Below are 22,008 nucleotides of genomic sequence, written 5' to 3' on the forward strand. Positions count from 1 at the left end.
TGAAAAATAATTAAATTGTAGAGGAAATCTGTCAGAAAGGTAGTGAGAGATTAACTTGGAGAAGAGCAAAAGAGAAAAAAAAAGGTTCTGGCCGATCGGCAGAGGCTCCCACAGGCAGCTTGTAAGCCCGCTAATGACTTGGCCTCCGTCCTGGGTGTTTACTGATTCACAGCTTGTTTAACTTCTTGTATATTCCCAACCGTTCCCCAAAGCGTGATATACCTCATCTACTATACAGTGGTTTAATTTGCACTACAAACGAGTTTACTCAACCAATTAGAACTCCAAATACTGCTAAGATACATGCCCAAATTTTATAAAAGTGGTGCTTCATAGACAATCCTATGCCAGAATTCCACAGGCAATAAAATCCAGCAGTGCTCAGACCCACAGTTCCCTTAAATCAAAGTTCAGTCTTTTCCCTAATCAGACAAGAAATCCTCAGATGATCTCCAGAACTAAAAAGGACTAAAAGCCAATAATATATAAACAAAACCCACAAACAACTGCATGCTGAAACAATCTTCTTAGGTAGAAGAGTTTCAGTGAGGTCCTCAAAAGAAATAAAATATGGTAAAAATAAAACATCAGAAAGCATTTATAAGCCACATCAGGAAATATGCCATTTGACATAATCCTGAAAACAAATCAGTGGAGCATAGAAAGCACTCACAAATATTTAAGTTCTTCACTAAGTTAATGGTGTGGAAAATATTAGAGGTGAAAAAAACACCATAAGGAGAAACATCCCTTGTGGCGTAACAAAAATCGATTCTATCTCATCTGCTGTGTGTGTTATAAATGGCAATAACTGTCTACGGGATTGTTTATTGCTGCCCACCTACGGATGGAATTGGGATTAATACTTAATTAAACTAGAGTTCTGGGCTGTCTAAAATGGATCAGGACATAGTTTGTGTATTAATTACTCTTCCAAACTATTAGTAACTCAGAGGGATCTTGTCAGTATTGACCTTATGCCCTGAGAGGGAAACCGTGTATCTATAAAAATGAATCAAGGAAGGTGCTCCACTAATGTGGTCGGACTATAGCATAGAGTTCAACTGAAAAAAAAAAAATCCTGGTGTTATATAAAGACTAAAAGAAGTGTGTTGCTTTAAATTTTCAATCAGCCTTCTTATTAAAGTGCTACTCTCCCAAGGTTGACTGCTGGTCAGACAGGAAGTACTGGCTAATTCTCAAGTAGAAATGCTATAAATGAATATATACATATTCATATATATATATATATCCAGATGTGTATGTGTATCTACATAAGAACAGGCATATACAAAAATTTTCCCTTACTTTAGAAATTTTTACTTTCTAAAGTCTTCCTCTCCCATGCTCTAAAATAACCCCCAGGTCACTTGAAATGTTTTCTGATTGGGTATCCAGTGAAAAATGATTTGGGCTTCACCTGATACCCATCAATGAAGGAGCAGTGATCTGAAAACTCAAGTCCCCAACAACATCTATTTGGCATAAGATCAATGTGAAGAATATATTTCTCAGGTGTGTTAAAATATAACAGAGAGTTTTCCTGAATTACTCACCCATAGGCTCCATTGCTAATCAATTTAATCGTCTCAAAATCACTTTCCCGAGGTTTCCTTCGAAGTTTCAGGGAAGCATTAGAGCTCTTGGAGACAAAATATGGATGTTACAAAATAGCTCAGAATTTAAGAAAATGATTTTAGCAGTAAAATAACTAATATTTGAATTGCATCCTCTATTGTTTAATATGTTAAAGTGCAGTATTCTAGCCAAAGGAACCTGGGGGACGGCTTTAAAGCTCAATTTTCCACAGCAGTGCCGATAAACTACTCCTCATGACTGGCTCAGTTTCATTTAAGTGAACACCATTTCCAGGAGATAGAGGCACCACGTTTTTGAAAATTCCTGATTTTTAATTTACCTCTGTAAACCAGTCAGGTGAGCCTCACCCTAGTCTTTTAAAGTTTTAAGATTTAAGTCCAAAATGCCAAACCTTAATTCTAGTTTCAGTCAATCGGAAAAGAATGGGCTGGAGTGGCCCTCTACGGGTTGGTGGATCACGTGGCCTCTCTGCCACTGACCAGGGCATGTCCATTTCATTCCTGTGGCAACCTTTCCTGTTTGGAAAAGGTAGTTGGCAACAGATGAGACAGGCAGGCAGAGCATGCCTGTCTTTCTTTACATCCATCCACCGTAAGTCTTACTTACCATGGTTTAGACACCAATTTTCAAAAAGATAGCTCTTTAAAAAGTTTAGTTCAAAGGACACGAATAAACAAAGTTTTGTTTTGTTTTGTTTTACAAAATTTTCTCACGCCCCATGTATCTTAGCACTGACAGGGGGTTAAGAGTCGTTCTGCTCCCTCCGCAGAGACCAGAATCCCCTTCCCATAATTCTGGAAGAAACCCCATGACTCTGAGGTATGTGCCATCCTCCCCCACTCAGGGCTGGCACCCGCCCACTCGGCTGCCCCACCACCTCTGGAAGATTTAGACCGAGCTTCCCACTGTCCTCAGTGCCTGCATTCTCTCACCATCCTGAGTGACTTCCGTATCTACACAGATAACTCAGCCAACAACCTGGCCTCTGGGCTACCTGACCTCCTCCATTCAACCAGCTCCTTTCTCTGCTTCTCCTTGGCCTCTGGCCATAGGACCTGGGTCTACTCATCACCTGCCAACACCCCACCTCAGAAAACATAATCCAAGACTGGGACGCCTTACTTGTTCAGCCACCCCACTCCAACTGCTCTCCACAGCTCCAGCTACAAGGCCCTGAACCAGCCCTCTTGTCTCATTAACTCCTCCTCACCTGAGTGACCTCACCTATGCCTATGGATGACTCCTAAGTCACCTAGACCCTCCACCAAAAACTCTCCCTCTGAGGGCCGGAAGATCCCACACCTTATATACAACTGACTGCTCGATGGCTCTCCTCGGATGTCTCAAAGGAACTTCAGCTTAAGCTCATTCAAAATTATGGCAGTTATGATGAAACTAACAAAAACAGCTATCATTTATTTAGCATATGTGAAGCTGTCCTAACCATTTTACACAGACTACCTTATTTAAGCTTTTTTTTTTTTTTTTTTTGGGTTCGCGGGCCTCTCCCTGTTGTGGCCTCTCCTGTTGCGGAGCACAGGCTCCGGACGCACAGGCTCAGCGGCCATGGCTCACGGGCCCAGCCGCTCCGCGGCATGTGGGATCTTCCCGGACCGGAGCACGAACTCGTGTCCCCTGCATCGGCAGGCGGACTCTCAACCACCGCGCCACCAGGGAAGCCCCCCACCGTTCTTTGAAAGAAACAATTGGACAAAGATGAACAGCAAGCACGTCTGTGTCCACTTTTTACCCGAGCTCTCTAGGCTGCACGGTCTCCCTCACTCTTAAGCCTTCAGATATACTCTCTCCCTTGTATCACATGATGGTCCTTTGGCCTGGAATGTTCCCTCTGCCCCTTCTCATCCTAGTAAGTTCTCACATCTCGAGTATCCTTTCCTTAGGAGATCTTTCTGGACTGGTAAATCTCTTTATGTTATGTTCCAGGAGCACATGGCCCTTTTTCTTTATAGATCTTATTCAAGTTTCTCATTTTGATTTTTTGTGCATGATTTCTCTTTATTAATTTGTTTCTCTTTGAAGAGAGGGGTTAAAACTGTATGCCTGGCACCTTGCATATAGAAGCACAATAAATATGTGTTGAACAAATAAAGTAATTAGCACAGCCAAAATCTCCACATGCTAATAAACAGAAAAACCAACATCATATTTCATCGAGAAAGATACTTACTTTCACCGATTCATCTGTTTCTGGTGTTTCTGCTGTCCCACTATCATAGTTTCCCAGCTGAGCCATTTCTAAATTAAAAAAAAAAAAAAGCTAAGTTTAAGAGAAATAGGACAATTGTAACTAGACAAGAGTACTATGCTAAAACAAAAGAAGCACAATGTCTCCCATATTAAAAAAAGAATTTACTCTACACTCCAAAGTACACATGAGAAAATCTTAATGCCAACATGGTAAGAACCAACAACTGATATTGATATTTTGAAATTGTTCATTTCATGCCCTTTTTCCTAGAACTCCATTTCTTATGAACACATAGACACAGCTACTTAGAGCTGGGTCTCTGCTCATGGTAGCAGGATTCACTGGCTGACACAATCACCACAGTTTGGAAAGGGTTTGGGGGCTCAATGATTATGCTTGTAATCAGATACTCAAGAGAGGCAAGTTTCCCAGGCTCTGACAGGCATCAGAGATGCACTGACTACAGCTCAGAGATGAGTCCCAAGTTGTCATGAGCATCCCTTGCTTCATTCCTTCACGTCCACTGAGAGCTAGCCCTCCTAGTACATAAGAATCCACAACTTGTCAGAAAGGAAGCAATGGTAGTTGTTAAGAGGAGTTTGGAGTTGAAAAGACTCGAGTTGCCACCACTAAGAGCACTTACTAGTGGCTTTTTAACCTTGGGTTCTTCTTCTGTAAGATGGGAACAATATTGTTCATCTCTTGGAGTTTTTTATGAGTATCACATGTGATAACGCATGTAAAGCTCTTAGCATGTTGACTAACGAAAATTAAGTGCTCGCTGAATGTTGATTGTTATTTATTACCATTAATTGTATCATGTAAAGTAGTCAGTACTAGGCTGGATGCCACATGCTTGACACCAGCCTAAATTCTACCCTAGTGGTCTAGTTAAGAGACAAAGCATTTCATTGCTCAACCTACATTGGAATGCGTCCTTAAGTCTATATAAGTAAATGAGAAAACCTAATTTATTTTACCATTCATTTTGATTTTTATCAAACAATGCACACTTAAGAAAAACCAAAACATGTTTTACTAAAAAAAAGAACATGAAAAGATTTTCTCCAAAACTTTAAAAGGGGGTTATTGCTAAGTGGTAGTAGGATCACAGGTAATTTGAATTTTCTAATTTTTGAAAATCGAACGTGTATAATAAAAAGTTATAGTTTTCAGTTACATATTTTTGTGTGCATTAATATTATTTCTTAGGCTCTCAGAATTTTATGTATTCATGTTCTTATAAATATAATCATCCTTTTTTGGGAGAGATTACACATAAAACACATGAAGCAAAGCACATGTCTTTAGAGAAAAATTAACACATGTCTTTAGAGAAAAATTAACTCCAGAAACTAAAATAACTGGAGATTGACACTATCCCAGTTTACTTACAGAGGAAGTTCGGGAATTAAAAATGAGCTCAGTACAAACTGTGTGCTTTCTTGGTGTCATTCAAATGACCTCAACGTCCTATGTGACTAGCACTTTAGATTTATAGACTAGGAGGTAGACTATAATGTATTCAGTTGGAGGGGCTCAAAGGGGCAATTTTACTATTATTTATTTATGAAGCATTATTACATCTTAGGTGCAGAGGTGAACTCATATAATCCTACAAACAACCCTATGACTAGGTACCATTATCCAGTTTTTATGGAAAACACTGAGGCACAAAGAAGGTCATCACAGTGTGGTCAAGGTCACACAGTCTGCACTGACGCTCTGGGTAGTCCCATTCCAGAGTCCCACTCTTAACCTTCAAATGTCAGGCTTTAGGTCTGCTGGTGTCCATGATGACAAGAAGGGAAACAAGTGTAGATCAGCGTTTGCAATAATCACATTTTAAGTGATTAGAGCAAACAGATTAAAAATTACCCTCAGATCTGAATCAAGAAAATTAAGTGTTAAAAACAACTCCCAGTGATAGATTGGTATAATTAAACATGAAACTTGTCAAAAATCACTATTAAAGTGTTTTAAAGACAATAAAGGCATATAAATGGGCCTCAGATTATTCACCTACCAAAGGTTCAGCCTACAGTGATATTTACTACCAGGTAAGAAAACTGTGAAGAGCTCACTCAGTCTACAATTCAAAGGTTGACACAACTAACTTTGCCGGCGTGAAGAGTCACCGTAATATACTTTGACAGTCTCCCCCACTCCAATTACTTTCATAAAAAAACAAATTAAAAGATGGTTCTGTTTTAAATAGAGTTTCTGCTAAATAACTATTATCTGGGAAATACATATTATTTGTAAGCAGTGGGTAGTAATGGAATGGAACCAAGAGTCAGCTTTTGAAGCAGGAAGCTAAGGCATCATTTTGTAATGCCTGAAGAGATTTTTAAAACCCATCTAAATACCATTAAACACCTGCCCTTTTTATTTCAGTGATTTAAACCATTTCTGAAGACTCATGATTCAAAAAGGTAAAGATGGTAATTTAAAAGCTATGGGGGAAAAATCTCTCCCCAGGGAACTTTTCAGAAAAGCAGCCACCAGACTCTGATAAGTGATGAATCTGTTGTGGTACTGCTTTCAGTACAGTATAAATTTATCTGGCATTATCTCCCGGTGACGCATGCATCATTTCACTGGAAGCAAAGATTCGATGGCCATAAGAGCAAATAAAGCAGGGGAAATAGGAGAGCAGGCAGAGAGCAGCAGGTTCCCTGACTGTAGATGGGAAACTCTCTGCCAACAGTTAGCATCATCACAAACAACTTAGCATATAACACTTTGCAAATTCAACTTAATGACCCAGGAAGACAATTTTGAATAAAGGAGTCTATGATTGCTTTTGAGTCTTTTCAGGCAGTATATAACCTAAGTGTTTTAAATGACAATCCCAAACAATAATGAACAGGAAAAGGTGGTGGAAGGAGTGGTTTCCCAATATCAGATTTGACAAAAAATCACGAACAGGGTGCTTCCTCTTCTCTGCATTTAATAGCATTAGACCTATTTTTTTTTTTATTTGAATCAACCAGGAATCTTTGTATAAGTTCTAAAAAACATTTCCCCCCAACTGGCTCTCCAGTATATTACTATTTTTCATACCTTTTTGAGACAAGTAAGTAAAAATAGATTTACGAACACTGAACCTGATTTAAAGTTAATCTTCAGTTATCAGTTACCTGACTCCCAAATTACATTTAAATGTCACTTTTAAATTAAATGTAATTAATTCATTTACCAACATTTTCAAAACGTGCACCCTTGAGAAGAATCCAAAGGAGCTCTGCAAGAGAAAAAATACCCCCGGAGAAGATGGAAATCTAAACCCTTCTTGGATGCTCTGGAATTGTTAGGCTGATAAGACTCTAGGGTTCCAAGGTCTCTTCCCTACTCTAGTTAAACACAAAATTCAACATATAGTTCTTTCCTTTAAATCACAATTGGTCCCCAAATTTGGCCTTTTCAATAGACAGAGCCAAACCATGAGGAAAAAATAAAGACTTGCCACTAAGTTTTTCCATGAGGCCACGGTGCCTGAGCAAGTAAAAGTTTAGCCCCATCAGGGTACTCACCTTCCAGAGGATCTTTATTGAGACCCAGCTGGCTAATGATGTACCTGGGAATGTCAGTTTTGATACCCTGTCCTTCTTTTGCATGGCCTTCTGCTGCTTCCAATAGGTAGTAAAATTCTTCAGGATCAAATTCCTAGCAGAAGACAAACAGAGATGGATACTTCTTCGAGCCAAAATTGCAGTTTTATTACATAAACCACATTCACAGTAAACTTGCTGGATATACATGATATAAGTTATTTATACAGATAGAAGGCAGATGGATTACTTCATTTAAAAAGGATGTAATTTTCAGTTCATATTCAAAGCCTAATCATATTCTAAGACAATACATTTCAGTACTTGGTAACCCAAAGATAATTTCCATTTCCAACTTCCTTGTAATGTGACTTTGAAGGTACTAGGCTCCACTTAAGATATGTATCTTATTGAAAATGAACAGGTCGGAATTTGTAATTGTGCCTTTTTAGTAAAGTTTTAAAAATCTGTGAATCTCATCCAGAAGATTCAGTTTCTCTCTCTATACAAATAGCCACAAGAGAAATAATGTTAGGATGCATTTTTCTCAAAGGTTTTGTAGGAAACTCCCTTGGTACAGAGGTGTCCAAAAATATGAGAAAGAAAAATCCCCAAATTTTATCACCGAGCTCGAAGATTAAGTTATTAATATTCATATAATGTGAACATTAAGAAAGAAAACTATGAAATTAGTAACTCCAGTTACCTCTGTCTTCAGTAAAAATTTGGGAACACGTTTTTCCTAAGTATTTTACTTTATTTTGCTGTCTGTTGCTTCTAGTATGTAATAAAGATCTTAGGATCACATCACTCTAGATGGATGCCGCGGATTTATGTGTTGTAAACAATTATAGATTTAAAGCACAGTCACTGTTTTCAGTTAGATTTCCTAGATCCTCCCACTCCCAGAATTTTTCTCATTTTGATTAGTGCCCCATATAGGCAACTGTGGAATCTCAGTATTTCACCTGAGAATTACTCAAGTATTTCTAAAGGCCATATGAAAAAGCATGCTACAGAGTAAAGCCAAACCATTGTCCACGCTCAGTACCCTTTACATAAAACTACAACCAGAGACAAGGCAAGCCTGGGACTACAGGCCTAAGATGACTGGTCGGGGGAAACATTCCCTAAAACTCTCAAACTCCAGCTTCATTTGAGCTTTAAACATCATGGAAAGCAGCAACATCTTCAGATCTACTTCTAAGCTCACTTGTTTCTATCTTTGATAGGCTGCATGTACTTTTCCTGTTTCTCTTCTGATTAAGAGTGATTACTGTAAAAAAAAAAGTCATTTCCCCTTTTAGGGCAACATCTCTCTTAGCATGTCTGCTGCCGTCCAGAGAAGCAAGTTTTGATGCTAAATGGTATTTTCCCCCAAATTGAACAACTGCAGGGGAGTACAAGCCTGTGATGCATAATTCAAAAGGTACAACAGCAAGAGCAGGAAAAACTCAGTCTTCTGCCTGTATCTGCCAGTCACACAGTTCTCCTCCCCAGAGGCATCCTGAGTATTCTTTCCCTTTATCCTCCCAGAGACACTCACTGCTGAATGATGCTTTTGATTCTGTGATTCCAAGGGTCCCGACCATTGATGGAAAGCCTTCCTCCACCACACACCTACCTTTCTCCTCCAGACTCACCATCCACCACATCTCACTATGCACAGGTATATGTTTACGGGGCTATAAACATTTCACTGTTATAGAAAACTATGAATCTTAATTAAAATAAGAGCAAAACCAAAGCAATACCACCATGTCTGTACATATGTGTACGTAAAATTCTGAAAAGCTGTATTGTACTCAGTGTTATAAATAACTATTGGCGAAACTTAAACGTGAGTTTTGACACTACGTTAAGCCCCATAAAACTATTCTTATGTTCGAAGCTTCGTCTTTGTTCAGTGTTGACTGAAATCTCAATCAAAATTACATAAAATAAAGCAAAGATTTTAAAACAGGAAAATGGTCACTGACTAAAGAAAGTTAATTGATAAAACAAACTAATCTTGGAAAGTCTCATTCCTTTAGGTCTGGATAAGGCCATACTGTATTCTCCGAATGGACTGCTGACTAGCACTTATTTCGAACATGCCACATTTTAAAAGTAACAATTATAACCACAGGTCACCGTATATCGTATCTCTCATTTCCCTCTCTCTTCATCTTGGCACTTCCAAAAAAGTGGGGTACAGAGAGTGTTCTAAGTGAGCTACAACATAGAAATTATGCTGAGATAAAGTCAAGCACATTATTTCATGATCACTTTTTAGGTTTGACCAGACTGTGATACAACTATCTCTTAACACAAGTCCTAGAACTTTTACTGAAAACCAGACAAGAAAAAGCACACACGGCTGTTGTCATCAACATTCACGTGTCGCTGTTTCTCTCGACTCTTTCTATTTAGCTCTTTGAAGCCAAATGCAATTGGAGCTTTCTGGTGGTCCCTGCTCTCCCACAGTTAACAATAAATAACAAAATCACCTCGAGGGGCAACTCACCAGGCACTCTAATAACCGAGCAGGACGGGCAATAACAATTAGGATCTTTCGAACTAGCTGTTTAATAAATGCCAATTCTCCACTTTCTGAACGATCATGAGCCTATGAGGAAGCAATGAAAAGAATGATGAGACAGAGCTGCTCCACTAAATGGGAAAGAAAATCAACAAAGCATGCTAATTAGATAGCTGCAAATATCCAAAAATTAAGCGACTTAGAAAATACTTTTAAAAGATGGAGAAGCAGACATTATCTCTACATAAATGGACACTATTAAACGTCTACATCTACAAAATGGCTCTATCAGCTAAATTTTAATTGTAAAACTTTGATTTATTCTCTGTGTTAAAAATCAAATATTAGGGCTCTCAATGTGAACCATGAGTGAAGTACACATTAAAAGTTTATGACACACTGAGTACATGGTACAAGTAGAGTGGGCAGCTGACGAGGAACCTTGATTTTCCAGATGTAACTTTTTAAATGTATGAAATGGCTAACACAGTGAAGGACTGATTTTGTTAACCTGGGCATTTAACACATTAATGAAATATGTTTTATATATACAACACTATTAGCCTGTAAGTTAGTTATTTCATAATATGTAAGAAGTTGTACACTGCTTATTTCAAATGTTCGGTGAATACTGTTTATACTTGGATACATACATATGAATTTGATTTCACATAATGAATAAATAATACCTAGATACTCAACTCAGTAAAACTTAACTGACTCAAAATCTTCTAAAATTTTATTTTACATGTTGCCTGACATGTGAAATCTAAGCACAAAAGATATCTTGAGGACAGAACTTAGTTTATTAACAGTCATTTTAATTTTCAATATTTTTTGAAGAAATTAGGTAAATCTGTATCAAGGCAGATATAAAACCAAAGTTTTAAAAGTTTAAATATAAACTCCTACACATGCTCACTTTCACGCTTTCTTAATTTTTATGATTTGCTTTCCTTCAAGGATTAAAAAAAAGTATCAAGGTGATGTTGGTGCAATAGAATATAATTTCATAGATATGGTAATAAACATTTAAAATCATTCTTGAAGGTGCTTTATTCTGACAAGAAGTGTCAGACCAAATCTATGAAAAATGATTATACTTAGGAGTAGTATGTTTACTAAATTTAAGTCATTAAATCAAAGGCAACTTTCCAAAATGTAGGTAGAGAAACCATATACAGGAAAAGCCAAAAAGCTAACATTTAAAAGAAAAAACACAGAGAAAATGACCACTGGTGAATAACTGTAGAATAGAATGTGTTTAAAGACAGCCAGGTGTTAACTATAACTATAGGTTCTAGTAACCAGTAAGGATGTCAGGACACATACGAGGAGACATACATAATATTTAAACTGTCTTTAAGTTTTCTTTTCATTTTTTGTTTTGCAACAAAAACGGGTTTAGGAAGATTCAGTGAATGCCAAGAAATAAGGTTATATGTCTTCTTTATAGTTTATCCTTAATCAAAACTAAACAGAAACCCTTAAAGATGAAGCCAAAAAAACCCACCTAACTTCTGGATTGATCATCCTCTTACTATAATAATTACTGCTTTATAAATTAAGGAATATAAAGAAAATCTAAAAAGCCTAAACATGTTTGGGTGGTCTCTTCAAGGAGAAACAAGAACTTTATATCTTAAAAAATTAAAAATAGCTCAGATTATACAAATTCCATTTCAAAAATGGTAAAAATAATCAGTTCATTCCAACTTCTTACTTCTGAGAATTATCAGCCGCAACTGAGGCCAAAACATACAATGAATTACACTGACACAAATACTATTTTGTCTACTATCAATAGGGGAGATGGGAACTCTGTTAAAACAACACCAAACAAAACCACACGCTCAGCATGAGAAGAGAAATAGTTTAGTGGCTGCCGGCAGCAGGCTCCAGCATTTCTGGATTCCCTGTGTTTGTACTTTAAGTGTTGGTCAGTATCAAAAATACGGAGACTAAGATTTGAGAGCAGGTTATAGCTTCCTGCGCATTTTATTTTCTTTGGCTAAATACACCTAAGTGAAAAAAAGAATGGAGACATAAAAGCTTTCCTCTGGAATTGACCTAGACCTCAGGGCTTTAAAAAGGCATCAGTTAAATCAAGCTACTCAACCTCAGGGGGACTTGGCCTGAGTGTGCAAAGGATTGACCATGGGAACAGTGGCGGGGAGACAGGCTAGGCGGGCACACAATGTCATGGCTGGGAACTGACAATAATTGCATCGACGGGAAGGCAAAGCCAGGCCTCACAATGTGATTCTATCCAAAGGAGCAAGGTCCCCTGCGACCTGTTAGCTCCAAACTCTGGAAGGACACTGTGAATATGATTCTGAAGACAGTTTTAATTTTCACAAAAGCACTGAAGGAAAATGTTTATCTGTGAAAATAAATAAGAAAACATCCTTATTCAAACCTGACAACGCTCTTTATGTTACACACGTATACACGCTTCTCTGCCCAAGAGAGAAATTTCTCTAAAAGTCAACAATGTTAATCTATTACATGGTGCATTCAGATGATTTTTGAAACCCTAAGATTTTTTTAGTTGCCATGAAACAACCTGCCAAGTCTATCATACAGAAACAAAATTAAGTGGGGGATTTCAATGTAAATAGCTTCAGCTTTGGGTTCTACCCTTTTCAGGGAATGCCTATGAAGGAATGAACCACAGAACTTAACCAGTAATTATGGTAATAGCCTGGGACTGAACTATGGAATTAAGGAAGAAGTATCTCACAGAGGTAAATTAATTTTCCTCATAATTTATAGTAGAATTGGTCCATGACAAATTGGAAATTGACAACAAAACCTGAAGACAATGTGTTCATCCAAAAACAGTCTGAGAAACATTCCCTTAGTGAGCTGCAAGAGGTTGAAATGTGAGAAATGGGAACGGAGCATAGAAAACTCTGTTGGGAGGTTTAGAATGGAAAAGGGAGGAAAACTGGTGGCTGCTAGTTAGAGAGGGATCATCTCATCTTGCCACAACTAAATTCAGTATGAGCAAGGACAGATGGATTTCTAGAAAATTAGGATGCCAATATTTTCTTTCAGTTCCATGCAACGATTTACACAATCATGCTTAGAGAAAACCACCTACGGTTTTATTTACATGGGCATAATGTATGCCGATGGGATACAGAAATACAATATATCCAAACATATCGGCTAAACAGGTTTTACTTGTAGGCTGTGGCTGATCGATTTCAGTCAGGACAGCAATATTATGCATTAATTTGCATTCCACTATACACACTCCCTTCCTGTCCTGGGTGTTATCAGGAGCTAGGACTGCAAGTGTTAGGCCTGGAAGGGGCCTGTGTTTATCTGTCATTTTAGAAATTGGATATTTTGTTAGAAGAAAAACTGACACTAATGAAAATATAAGTTGCCATTTACTACCCAACACCACCTGCAGGTTGATTAATAGGACACATGGCCTGGAAGAAGCCAGCAATTTTCCATTTAGCTTTTCCAGATATTAGAACTAGATTGCATCATCAAATAATGTACATACGCTCAGGCAATTTCTAACTTTATGGTTAAGGAGGGGAAAAAAAAAACCACTGCTTCAAAATCCTTCACAATCCACTTATCCTAGAGCCATAGATTGTTGGGACCCAAGGTTCCTGTAAAGGTTATTAACATTAACTTTCTATTACTCTAAATGTTGACCAGAATCCATTCACAGCAAGTAGCAACCAATTTTTTTTTTTCTTCTTCCTCTTCGCTTCCCTGGAATATGAACTCTGTCTCATGGCTAAAACTTTCTGAGCAAATGCTCTCATAAAAATTTTTCTTATTTCAGGGGAAAAGCAAAACAAAGCAGAAAACTTTATAAGGTGTAGGGTCTATACCTCATGTAGCAACTTATCTAATTTGTGCTGCAATTCAAGGAAGTATCGTGAGGTGATGAGACCCTGGTGGGATTTATCCAAGCAATCACGAGCCAGTTCAATAATCTGATGGTGAGTGAAACTAAGCACTCCATCTGCGAGGGGGAGGACGTGGTCCGGGGAGTAGCTGGTGATTATTTCCTTTAGGCGCTCTTCCATCTGAGCTGTAGCCTGTTTAGAGATGACAGGCACACACGGATGTAATACAAGGAAACATAAATGTAAACAACTCAATAGTCACATTTATCTAGCATTTACATAGACCTCTACAAGTTATTAAATAGAATTCTAGAAATTAAATTTAAAAGAAGCCTCCCTTCTGTAAGATACTATAATGGTACATATATATCATTATACACTTGTCAAAACCCACGGAATATACCACACAACAGAGAACCCTAATGCAAACGATGGACTTTGGGTGATTATGACGTGTCAGTATAGGTTCATCGATTATAACAAACAGACCACTCTTCGGCTGGGGGGGGCGGGATGTTGATGGGAGGGGGCTGTGCATGTGTAGGGTCAGGGAGCATTTGGGAACTCTCTGTACTTTCTGTTCAATTTTGCCATGAACCTAAAAACTAAAGTCTATTTGGAAAAAAAAAGAAAGAAGCAGCAGCAGCAGCAGCAGCCTCACCATGTGGGAAAAAGATCTGAGGTATATAGGAGAAACTGAATCTCCCAGGGTGATAATTACTTTTTTCCTCTGCCCTATCAAATGTAAAGTGGTACATGTAAGCTTCTCCAAATAATTCAGTATCTGTGAATCGCTGTGCTCTCATTTCAGATCTTGGGCTCTTTCAGATAGATTGCCAAAAATATCAAATACTGTAGCTCTGTTTTTACCTATTCAAAAATCAGGATCGTTGCTGGAGTTCCACAGCGTGGACCAAGAGTTTGTTCCTTTGGTTGTGTTTTAATGTACTAGGAACAAGCATCCTATACCATCCTTACTCATACCTCAAAAAGCTACATCATGGGCAAATGGCCAAGGGGATTCCCTTGGTAACATAAATCTAAAATTTCCTTCCCAACTTTTATTTCATTCTCTGGGATCCCCGACTGCCTAATCAATGTTCCTTGCCTGCATTAATTGTGTATGCTGGGAGACTCCCTCTGCCTCCTGTTCCCTTCTAAAATCCTAACCAGTATTAACTAGTAGAGTCAGGATCTATTTCCCTGGTGAACAAGTGACATGTGATAAATGGCTAAAATGGCTGTAATCAATGAGATCAATGTTGGGTTCATTCCAAATAATAAGTACTCTACTCCTGATTTATGAAGCCAAAGATTTCCTTTTGCTCTATTGCCTAGGGTTACAAAGGTGATGGGGGAGGGACAGGAACAGAATGGAGAAATTGCTTCTCCCGAATGTGTAGGAACACGCTGGTGGAAAAGCTGTGGAGACGAGGTGACGGGAGCTCCCTGCAGCCAGGGCATCCGGCAACAACCCTTCGCCAAGGCCTCTCTGGCTCAGTCCAAATTGCTGGTCTAACAGGGAACACTGCAACTGGACCTTTCCTTCTAAGAGGGTTAGACGCATGATTGCTAAAGAGATTGGAAGCCACAGAAAAGAAAAATTGGGTGAAAAAAGTAAAAGACTTTCGTGACACGTACCAACTTACAGGCTTCTGAGGAAGGAAAACAATTTCTGCTTGACCATACAGCAGCAGGCCCAGAACACGGGCAGAAGGAGCACCAGGGTCCAGAGGCCTTTCAAAGCTGACGCTCTCTGGGGTACCTCACCAGGCTCACCCAGTGGGTAGGACAACCAGTGGCACTCACGTTACAGCCAGTTCAGCCCACGGAATGTGTGGCTAGTTCTCGGCAGCTTTTAAAAATGTTTAGTGGTTTTATCTTTCTAAAGAAGGCTATGGTGCTATTTTATAAAGAGAGTCATCAATGGACTGGACCATGACTTCCCACGACAAACACCTTACAGATGCTAAACCTAGGTTGCCCATTTGTTTAGATGCTAGGCATCTTCAATTCAACTCATTACCTTTGGGAATCTTTCCTTGTAGACATGGTTCATCATAATTATTTCATGGTCACAGCAGGCAGGAGAGCGTCCAGGGCTGCAAGCAAAGCAAATTACCCTTTTAAACTTGCCACAGCATGAAATGAAAATAAGCTTTTCACTTATAAACAATTGGTTGCATCAAAAGTACTATGCAGTCTTTGTAAGAAAAGTATATTAGGTAATAAACTACAAAATCAGTCATTAGCACGCATACATACTCACAAACGCACAGAAACCCTCAATAGTGTTCATAAAGAAAGCTCCAGAAGTGGAATGCTGCAAATTAATTATAGCTACAATATAAAGGTTCAGAAAACGCTCTTAAATTGTGATTATATTTTGTATGTGGCATGCGTTTGCGTGGTTCTAGAAACCAATTAATGAACTGCAATATAAAAGAAGACAGGGTAGCTACAAACAGCAACATCTAGGGCACGCTGAACTGTATAATTTCACACTTTCCTCAGACACCTGCGCTCTGCCACGTACCACTGAAGAGGTTTAAGAGTTTTCCATGGCACAGGTGTCACCACTGAAATCCATTTTCTGGCCTGGCAAATATTTATTTGGGATGCTGAGGAAGGCATTGTGTACAGTACTAGACACAGGCATACAACTCTGTGTTTTCTCTATTTCAACAGTAGGTGCCTGTTCTTTCCTAGTGGTATACAGTCGGGCAATTTCAGTGTGAGTTTATATATTCCACAGAGGACATAGCTGCTTGTAGTAGATATCCTAGGAACTCCTTTCATAAAACCAAAAATGGCACCCATGTGGTAAAATACGATGAATGAATATGTATCGAATGAACACAGCTCTAAATGGATTCGTAAAATTGGTCTTTTATTCCATATCTCAAAATAATCTAACACAATTATGCCATGTAGCTGCTTTTACTATATGACACTAAATAAGAAGGGTACAAAGGGAAAACCCTTCTCAGAAAACTCTGATGTTCAACTGAACACCTGACAAACTATGTTTTACAATAAACCTTAATATATCAAAGCGGACCAGTTCTACAGCATGAAGATCTCATACTGTGGAGGACCTGAAGAAGGACTACCCTGCTCCCCTTGCAGAGAAGGACCTGTTGTCCAGCTGCTGGGATTGCAGAAGGCTTCAGCTGCCAGTCCCTTCAAGGATGGCCTCAGCTACAGAGCCCCCTCACCCAAGGCCATGTCCTTCCCAGGGTACCACATCCCAGGTCTGAGGCAGGGATATAAAGGAAGGGCCATCTGGCCCAGAGGGACAGCTCTGATGGGTCGTGTCATCCCTAGAGCTCCCTGTGGGGTGGGCTGCAGCTGTCAGGTCTGCACTGCAGCTAGATTTCTCCCTCTGCCCAATCCTGCTTCCTCCCTAGCTCCCACAGACGTACTTCCCAAGCAATCCCTAATAAACATCCTGGTCTGTGTTATAGAGTCTGTTTCCTGAAGAGCCAAACTGTGATATACGTAATTTTTTGAGACAAGGCCAAAACAAAACTGGCTCTACTCAATGTCAAATGGACTACATATGGTACCCACAAAATACAAGGGATACAAACTCCTAACAATTTGCTCCTAATCCTGGAGAAAGTAAGACTTGTGATGGGAAGAAAGAATGGAAGATCTGGGTGGCTTTTCGTTAAGTGGAATCTGAATTCCACATGAGAACCCAAACGTGCTGTCCTTCCTTTTCAGCCAAGCCTCTTCCTCGTAAAATATTAATTGATGTCGCACCATAATTAGATGGTCTTGAAATTTCCAATGGCTCGAAGTTTCTCTAGGTGGTCCCTGTAGCCCATCACGGTTACTGCTACCACAGCAATTAGCAAATTGTAAGGATTTAAAAGAAAAGTACTAAGATGCCTTTCAAGGGTAATTCACAATATCACGTGTAGATGGAAAACTATATATAGTAGTTCATAAATTAATTAGCACATATATGAATTACAGGACCAAAAGTCTTCCCTTGAAATGGTTGAAAAGAGATTATCCAACTCCTTGAAATTTTTCAATCAGGGCTACAAACCTCAGACTTCGGGAACGGGGGCGCATGGGTGTATTCCTGCATCTGTTCTCTGTGGCGATGCTTTCGGTGGTACAAAAATGTTTTGATAAGAAGTGTAATTCGTCTGGTGTTGGTTGATATGGTAACTGGTGCAACTTCTCCTGGGAGGAGCAGGATGACTAAAACAAACCAAAGTGAGGTTTTAGGACTAAAATTAAAGAAATTCTTTGAATGAATATGAGATCACAGCATTAAATTTTGTTATATCACCGTTTTATACTACATCTTTTCCATGTAATAATTACAATAGCCAGTGCCTCAATGTATACCTTGATGTTGTCTCTGGGAGGTCAAAATGGCTTCCATATTTCATCTCATTTGTCTATAAGATAATTTCCCCAAACAAAGCTTACTCTCTGGAGAAAACCCAGGCTCTGAAAATGGATAGGACCCAGTCAAAGCCACAGCAAGAAAGTGACAATTGGAGTAAGAATTTAGGTTCATTAAATGACAGATTAGTTCACATTGGTATCCTTGCTTCTACCACTCGCCACAAACACTGTGACTTTTAGGTAAGTAACATAAAATGAATTCTGTGATGTATGGTCATAAATAGGTAATGGGATCTCTCTTTACAAATCAGGCTATCCTTTGATGCAATTTCCATCAATATGTGTCCTGGGTAAAAAGGAGAGGGGATAAAGAAGATACTTTTCTTACTAATGCCATTGTTTTAAAAATTGGAATTTTCTATTTCTGTCTTCTTTGGCTTAGGTTTCTTTAAAAAAAAAAAAAAACCTTCAATGGTGGTGAGTTTTTTGTCCCTTGAATATAGATTTGCTCTTTGAAAATTGTCACTCACCACTTGCAGCAAAGTAAGGTAGAAAAGGTGAATGGCTAAATAATGCTGCTTTTAATCAATCTGAGAAATATAACTATAAAGCAAAGTGGTTGCTTTTTTTCTTTGTTTTTATTGAGAGGTGAACTCTTTAAGCATTCTAACAAAAGAGATGAGGAATGTCTGAGTAATGGAAACACAGGTAGAATAAGCATATTTTGAAAGATACCCCTCATTTGAATATTCCATTCTAGCAGGGTTTTTTTATTTAAAAAAAAAACAAACATGCCACACTAAGAGCACACTTCATAAACACTGCAGCATCACAATGCAGTAACTAGAAATTAATGACTAAAGCTTAAAAGTATCTTTATACCTTGAAACCTTGAAATTATAAAACACCTTCTAAGTAGATACTGAGATAAACAGGACTTTTTACAGTGTAATGAGATTATTTTATAAACTATAAAAATGAGAACACTACTAGAAAGACTTATGAGGTAAACCAAAGCTCTATTCACAAAGTACAGGTATAGTCTTAAATACTGTCACTACAGAGAAAGAAATAAAACACACATAAACTAAGTCAACTCAAGACATCAAGTAAAAGAATAAGAAAATCAATGTCAGCAGGAGAGAAGCAGCAGCGATAAAAGCAAAGATGATGAAATGAGCAAACAGAAAAACAGAATTAAGGATTTGTACATATGTCTCAAAGGTAAAGCAATGTCCACAATTCTGAATCCAAGAATTCAAAACCCCCAAACCTAGAAGTTTGTTCATAAGTATACAGTAATCCTTTTTGGTGGCAAAGCATTAATTGAAGTGATGGAAAGCTATTTAAAATATGTATTTAATCCACTTAGCATGAATGTTGATTCAGGTTGCTGTAGAAATATTAATGTAGTTGATTCTGAGCTGCTGACCCAGTTGCTGCTGAGCTGTTATGTACAGTACAGGGAGGATCATGTTACCTTTCTAAAATGTGCAAGTTAATTCCAAAAACACACCAGGCTCAAGAGTTTCACATAAGGTACTACGGACCCGTCCTTGCATGGCAAGGACACAAGCTACTTCAGGAGGGTGGTTCCCTCTGTGGAGTGAGGGAAGAGAAAGGGAATGGGTGCGAGGGACTTTAGCTGTATTTTAATGTTTAATTTATTTTAAAAGTTTATTTAACAAAAAGCTGTAGCAAATATAACAAAATATTAACACGTGCTAACTCTAAGATGAAAATTTTGTGGTTACACCATATACATAACCATATAACTGAACTCCATAGGGAATATGCTCTGGGCTTACTGATGGGGATATGTTAAAATGAATGAGGAGGTGGGATAAGTAAGTATTAGAGAAGTGAGAGGCAAGGGGCTTCTCTGGGGAGAGAGCTTCTCTCTTCTCAGTTGGAACAAACAAGGTGTAAATGGGAAAAGGGTGACACCGAACCCAAGCGACGCCGAGATGAGTTTATGGAACTGGGAACAACTGTAGGCTCTCCAAATGGCCCAGGGATTCAAAAGGTACCAAACAGGGCCCCAAAAGTGAGTCAATAATGGACAGCAGAGAAGTCCAGGGCTCAGTTTCAGCAGAGGTCAGGAACTCAAAGGAGAACTTGTGAGTCCAACAGAGGCTGCAGGTGTCATCCTCAGGACCTCATATACTTACTGAAAAGATACTTCCGCTGGTCAACGCATCCTTGGGACAGCACTTTTACTAGAGTTTCAAGAATTAGTTTGGGAATTTCCCAATAAACTGAGTCCCATGACTTTATATTTCTAGTATGTTCTCTAAGTGTGATGCCAGTGAGTCTCACCACCCAACTAGTTTGCATATGACTTCTGACTATATGAAAAATCAAATCCACTTTCAAAGAGTGAAGATTTACAGAAAAAAACTGTGCTTCTAGTTCTCAAGGCAATAAGAAGAGCTCCCCCAAAAATGTTCTGAGTAATGGTATCATTCAAATAAACATTTGGTCTCTCAAGATAACCATTTTGCAAGGGACGGTATCCATATGCATGTGTAATTTTCCACTTGTTATTTATTAAAAGTAATATTATTTTATAGTCATACCTTATAATTTATAGGTATTTATTTTCATATTTCCATTCTTTCCCTCAGCAGAAAATAATTCATCTGGTAAGAAATACATGGGAGATGTCCTCCTACTGCTTCAATTCCGTATTACTTATATTCAAATTAAAAATTATGTTCTGAATATTATCTTGGAAAAGCTCTGCAAATTAATTTTAACTACAAAATTTGAAGTTAAGAGAAGCTGCAATAGTAAATATTCTGTGGAAGGACTGATTAACTCCACATGGCCAAATCTTTCCAATTTCAGAATAGAGCATTTTAACACTTGTGAATTTTGCAGTTTACATAATATCCAAAGGATCAAGACATGGCGTTTACCTTTCAGGGTTAGTGATTCTGGAATTCAGCTAACAACAATTATCTGTAAAACTTAAGCTGCATTTTCAAAGTGTCTGTAACTTATTTGTACATATTCTGTGTTTTCATCTTAAGAAACAACTAAAATGCATTTCTAATTAGCTACAACACAACCAGTTAGCCCAGAAAATGAGACTCTAAGAGTGATTCAGGTTAGATTTAGAAAAGAAGAAAATGCAACTCCTAAGCAGTTTTGCACAATGTTCGCCCTAATATATGAAGGGCGAGAACATAAAGAAACTGGGGGACATGAGAAGCAGCATTTTAGATTTTCAATTAGCATTTTTTTTTTTTTTTTTGCAGTACGCGGGCCTCTCACTGTTGTGGCCTCTCCTGTTGCGGCGGAGCACAGACTCCGGACGCGCAGGCTCAGAGGCCATGGCTCACGGGCCCAGCCACTCCGCGGCATGTGGGACCTTCCCGGACCGGGGCACGAACCCGCGTCCCCTGCATCGGCAGGTAGACTCTCAACCACTGCGCCACCAGGGAAGCCCTCAATTAGCGTTTTTATCAATAACCAATAAGGAGAAAAAATAGCCAAACTTCTGGGCAACAGAACCTACACTCCACAGATTTAACAGTTCCTTTGGTCTTTTGGTAAAAAGGTTAATTTTGAAAGTTAAAATTTGATTTTGAAGGGAAAAATAGGAATAAGAGATCAAAAATTATACGATACTACCTTCTTCAATAAAATAAACACTTAAGAGAAAAGCTGCCCTACCTCTGGGCAGAAGCTGTCAGAAACACAGAATACATGTGTGTGACTAAAAATTGTCTCAGGAAGCTTTCTCTTTAGGCATATATGCAAGTCAGGGACAGCAGTGATTCCATTATGACAGATGGCCAGGTCAGATTTATTCATTATCAGGTTTGTTTTAAGAAATACCTTGTAAATTCCTTAAAAAAAAGCCAA

The 22,008-nt window shown here is 38.6% G+C and overlaps 1 protein-coding gene across 6 annotated transcripts in view; it reads right to left on the minus strand.

The window, feature by feature from the left end:
* Positions 1–22,008, minus strand: part of MAST4 (microtubule associated serine/threonine kinase family member 4) — a 569,289-nt gene that overhangs the window by 44,946 nt on the left and 502,335 nt on the right. For all 6 annotated transcript variants that reach the window (XM_060009396.1, XM_060009392.1, XM_060009397.1 and 3 more), the window contains 7 exons: positions 17,825–17,982; positions 15,791–15,866; positions 13,747–13,956; positions 9,869–9,970; positions 7,345–7,477; positions 3,788–3,855; positions 1,557–1,642 (listed from right to left, as the gene is read on the minus strand). In XM_060009396.1, the coding sequence (XP_059865379.1) occupies positions 1,557–1,642; positions 3,788–3,855; positions 7,345–7,477; positions 9,869–9,970; positions 13,747–13,956; positions 15,791–15,866; positions 17,825–17,982 (833 nt within the window). The remainder of the gene's footprint in view (positions 1–1,556; positions 1,643–3,787; positions 3,856–7,344; positions 7,478–9,868; positions 9,971–13,746; positions 13,957–15,790; positions 15,867–17,824; positions 17,983–22,008) is intronic.

Source organism: Delphinus delphis, chromosome 3 (genome assembly GCF_949987515.2).
Source record: "Delphinus delphis chromosome 3, mDelDel1.2, whole genome shotgun sequence".
NCBI lineage: Eukaryota > Metazoa > Chordata > Mammalia > Artiodactyla > Delphinidae > Delphinus > Delphinus delphis.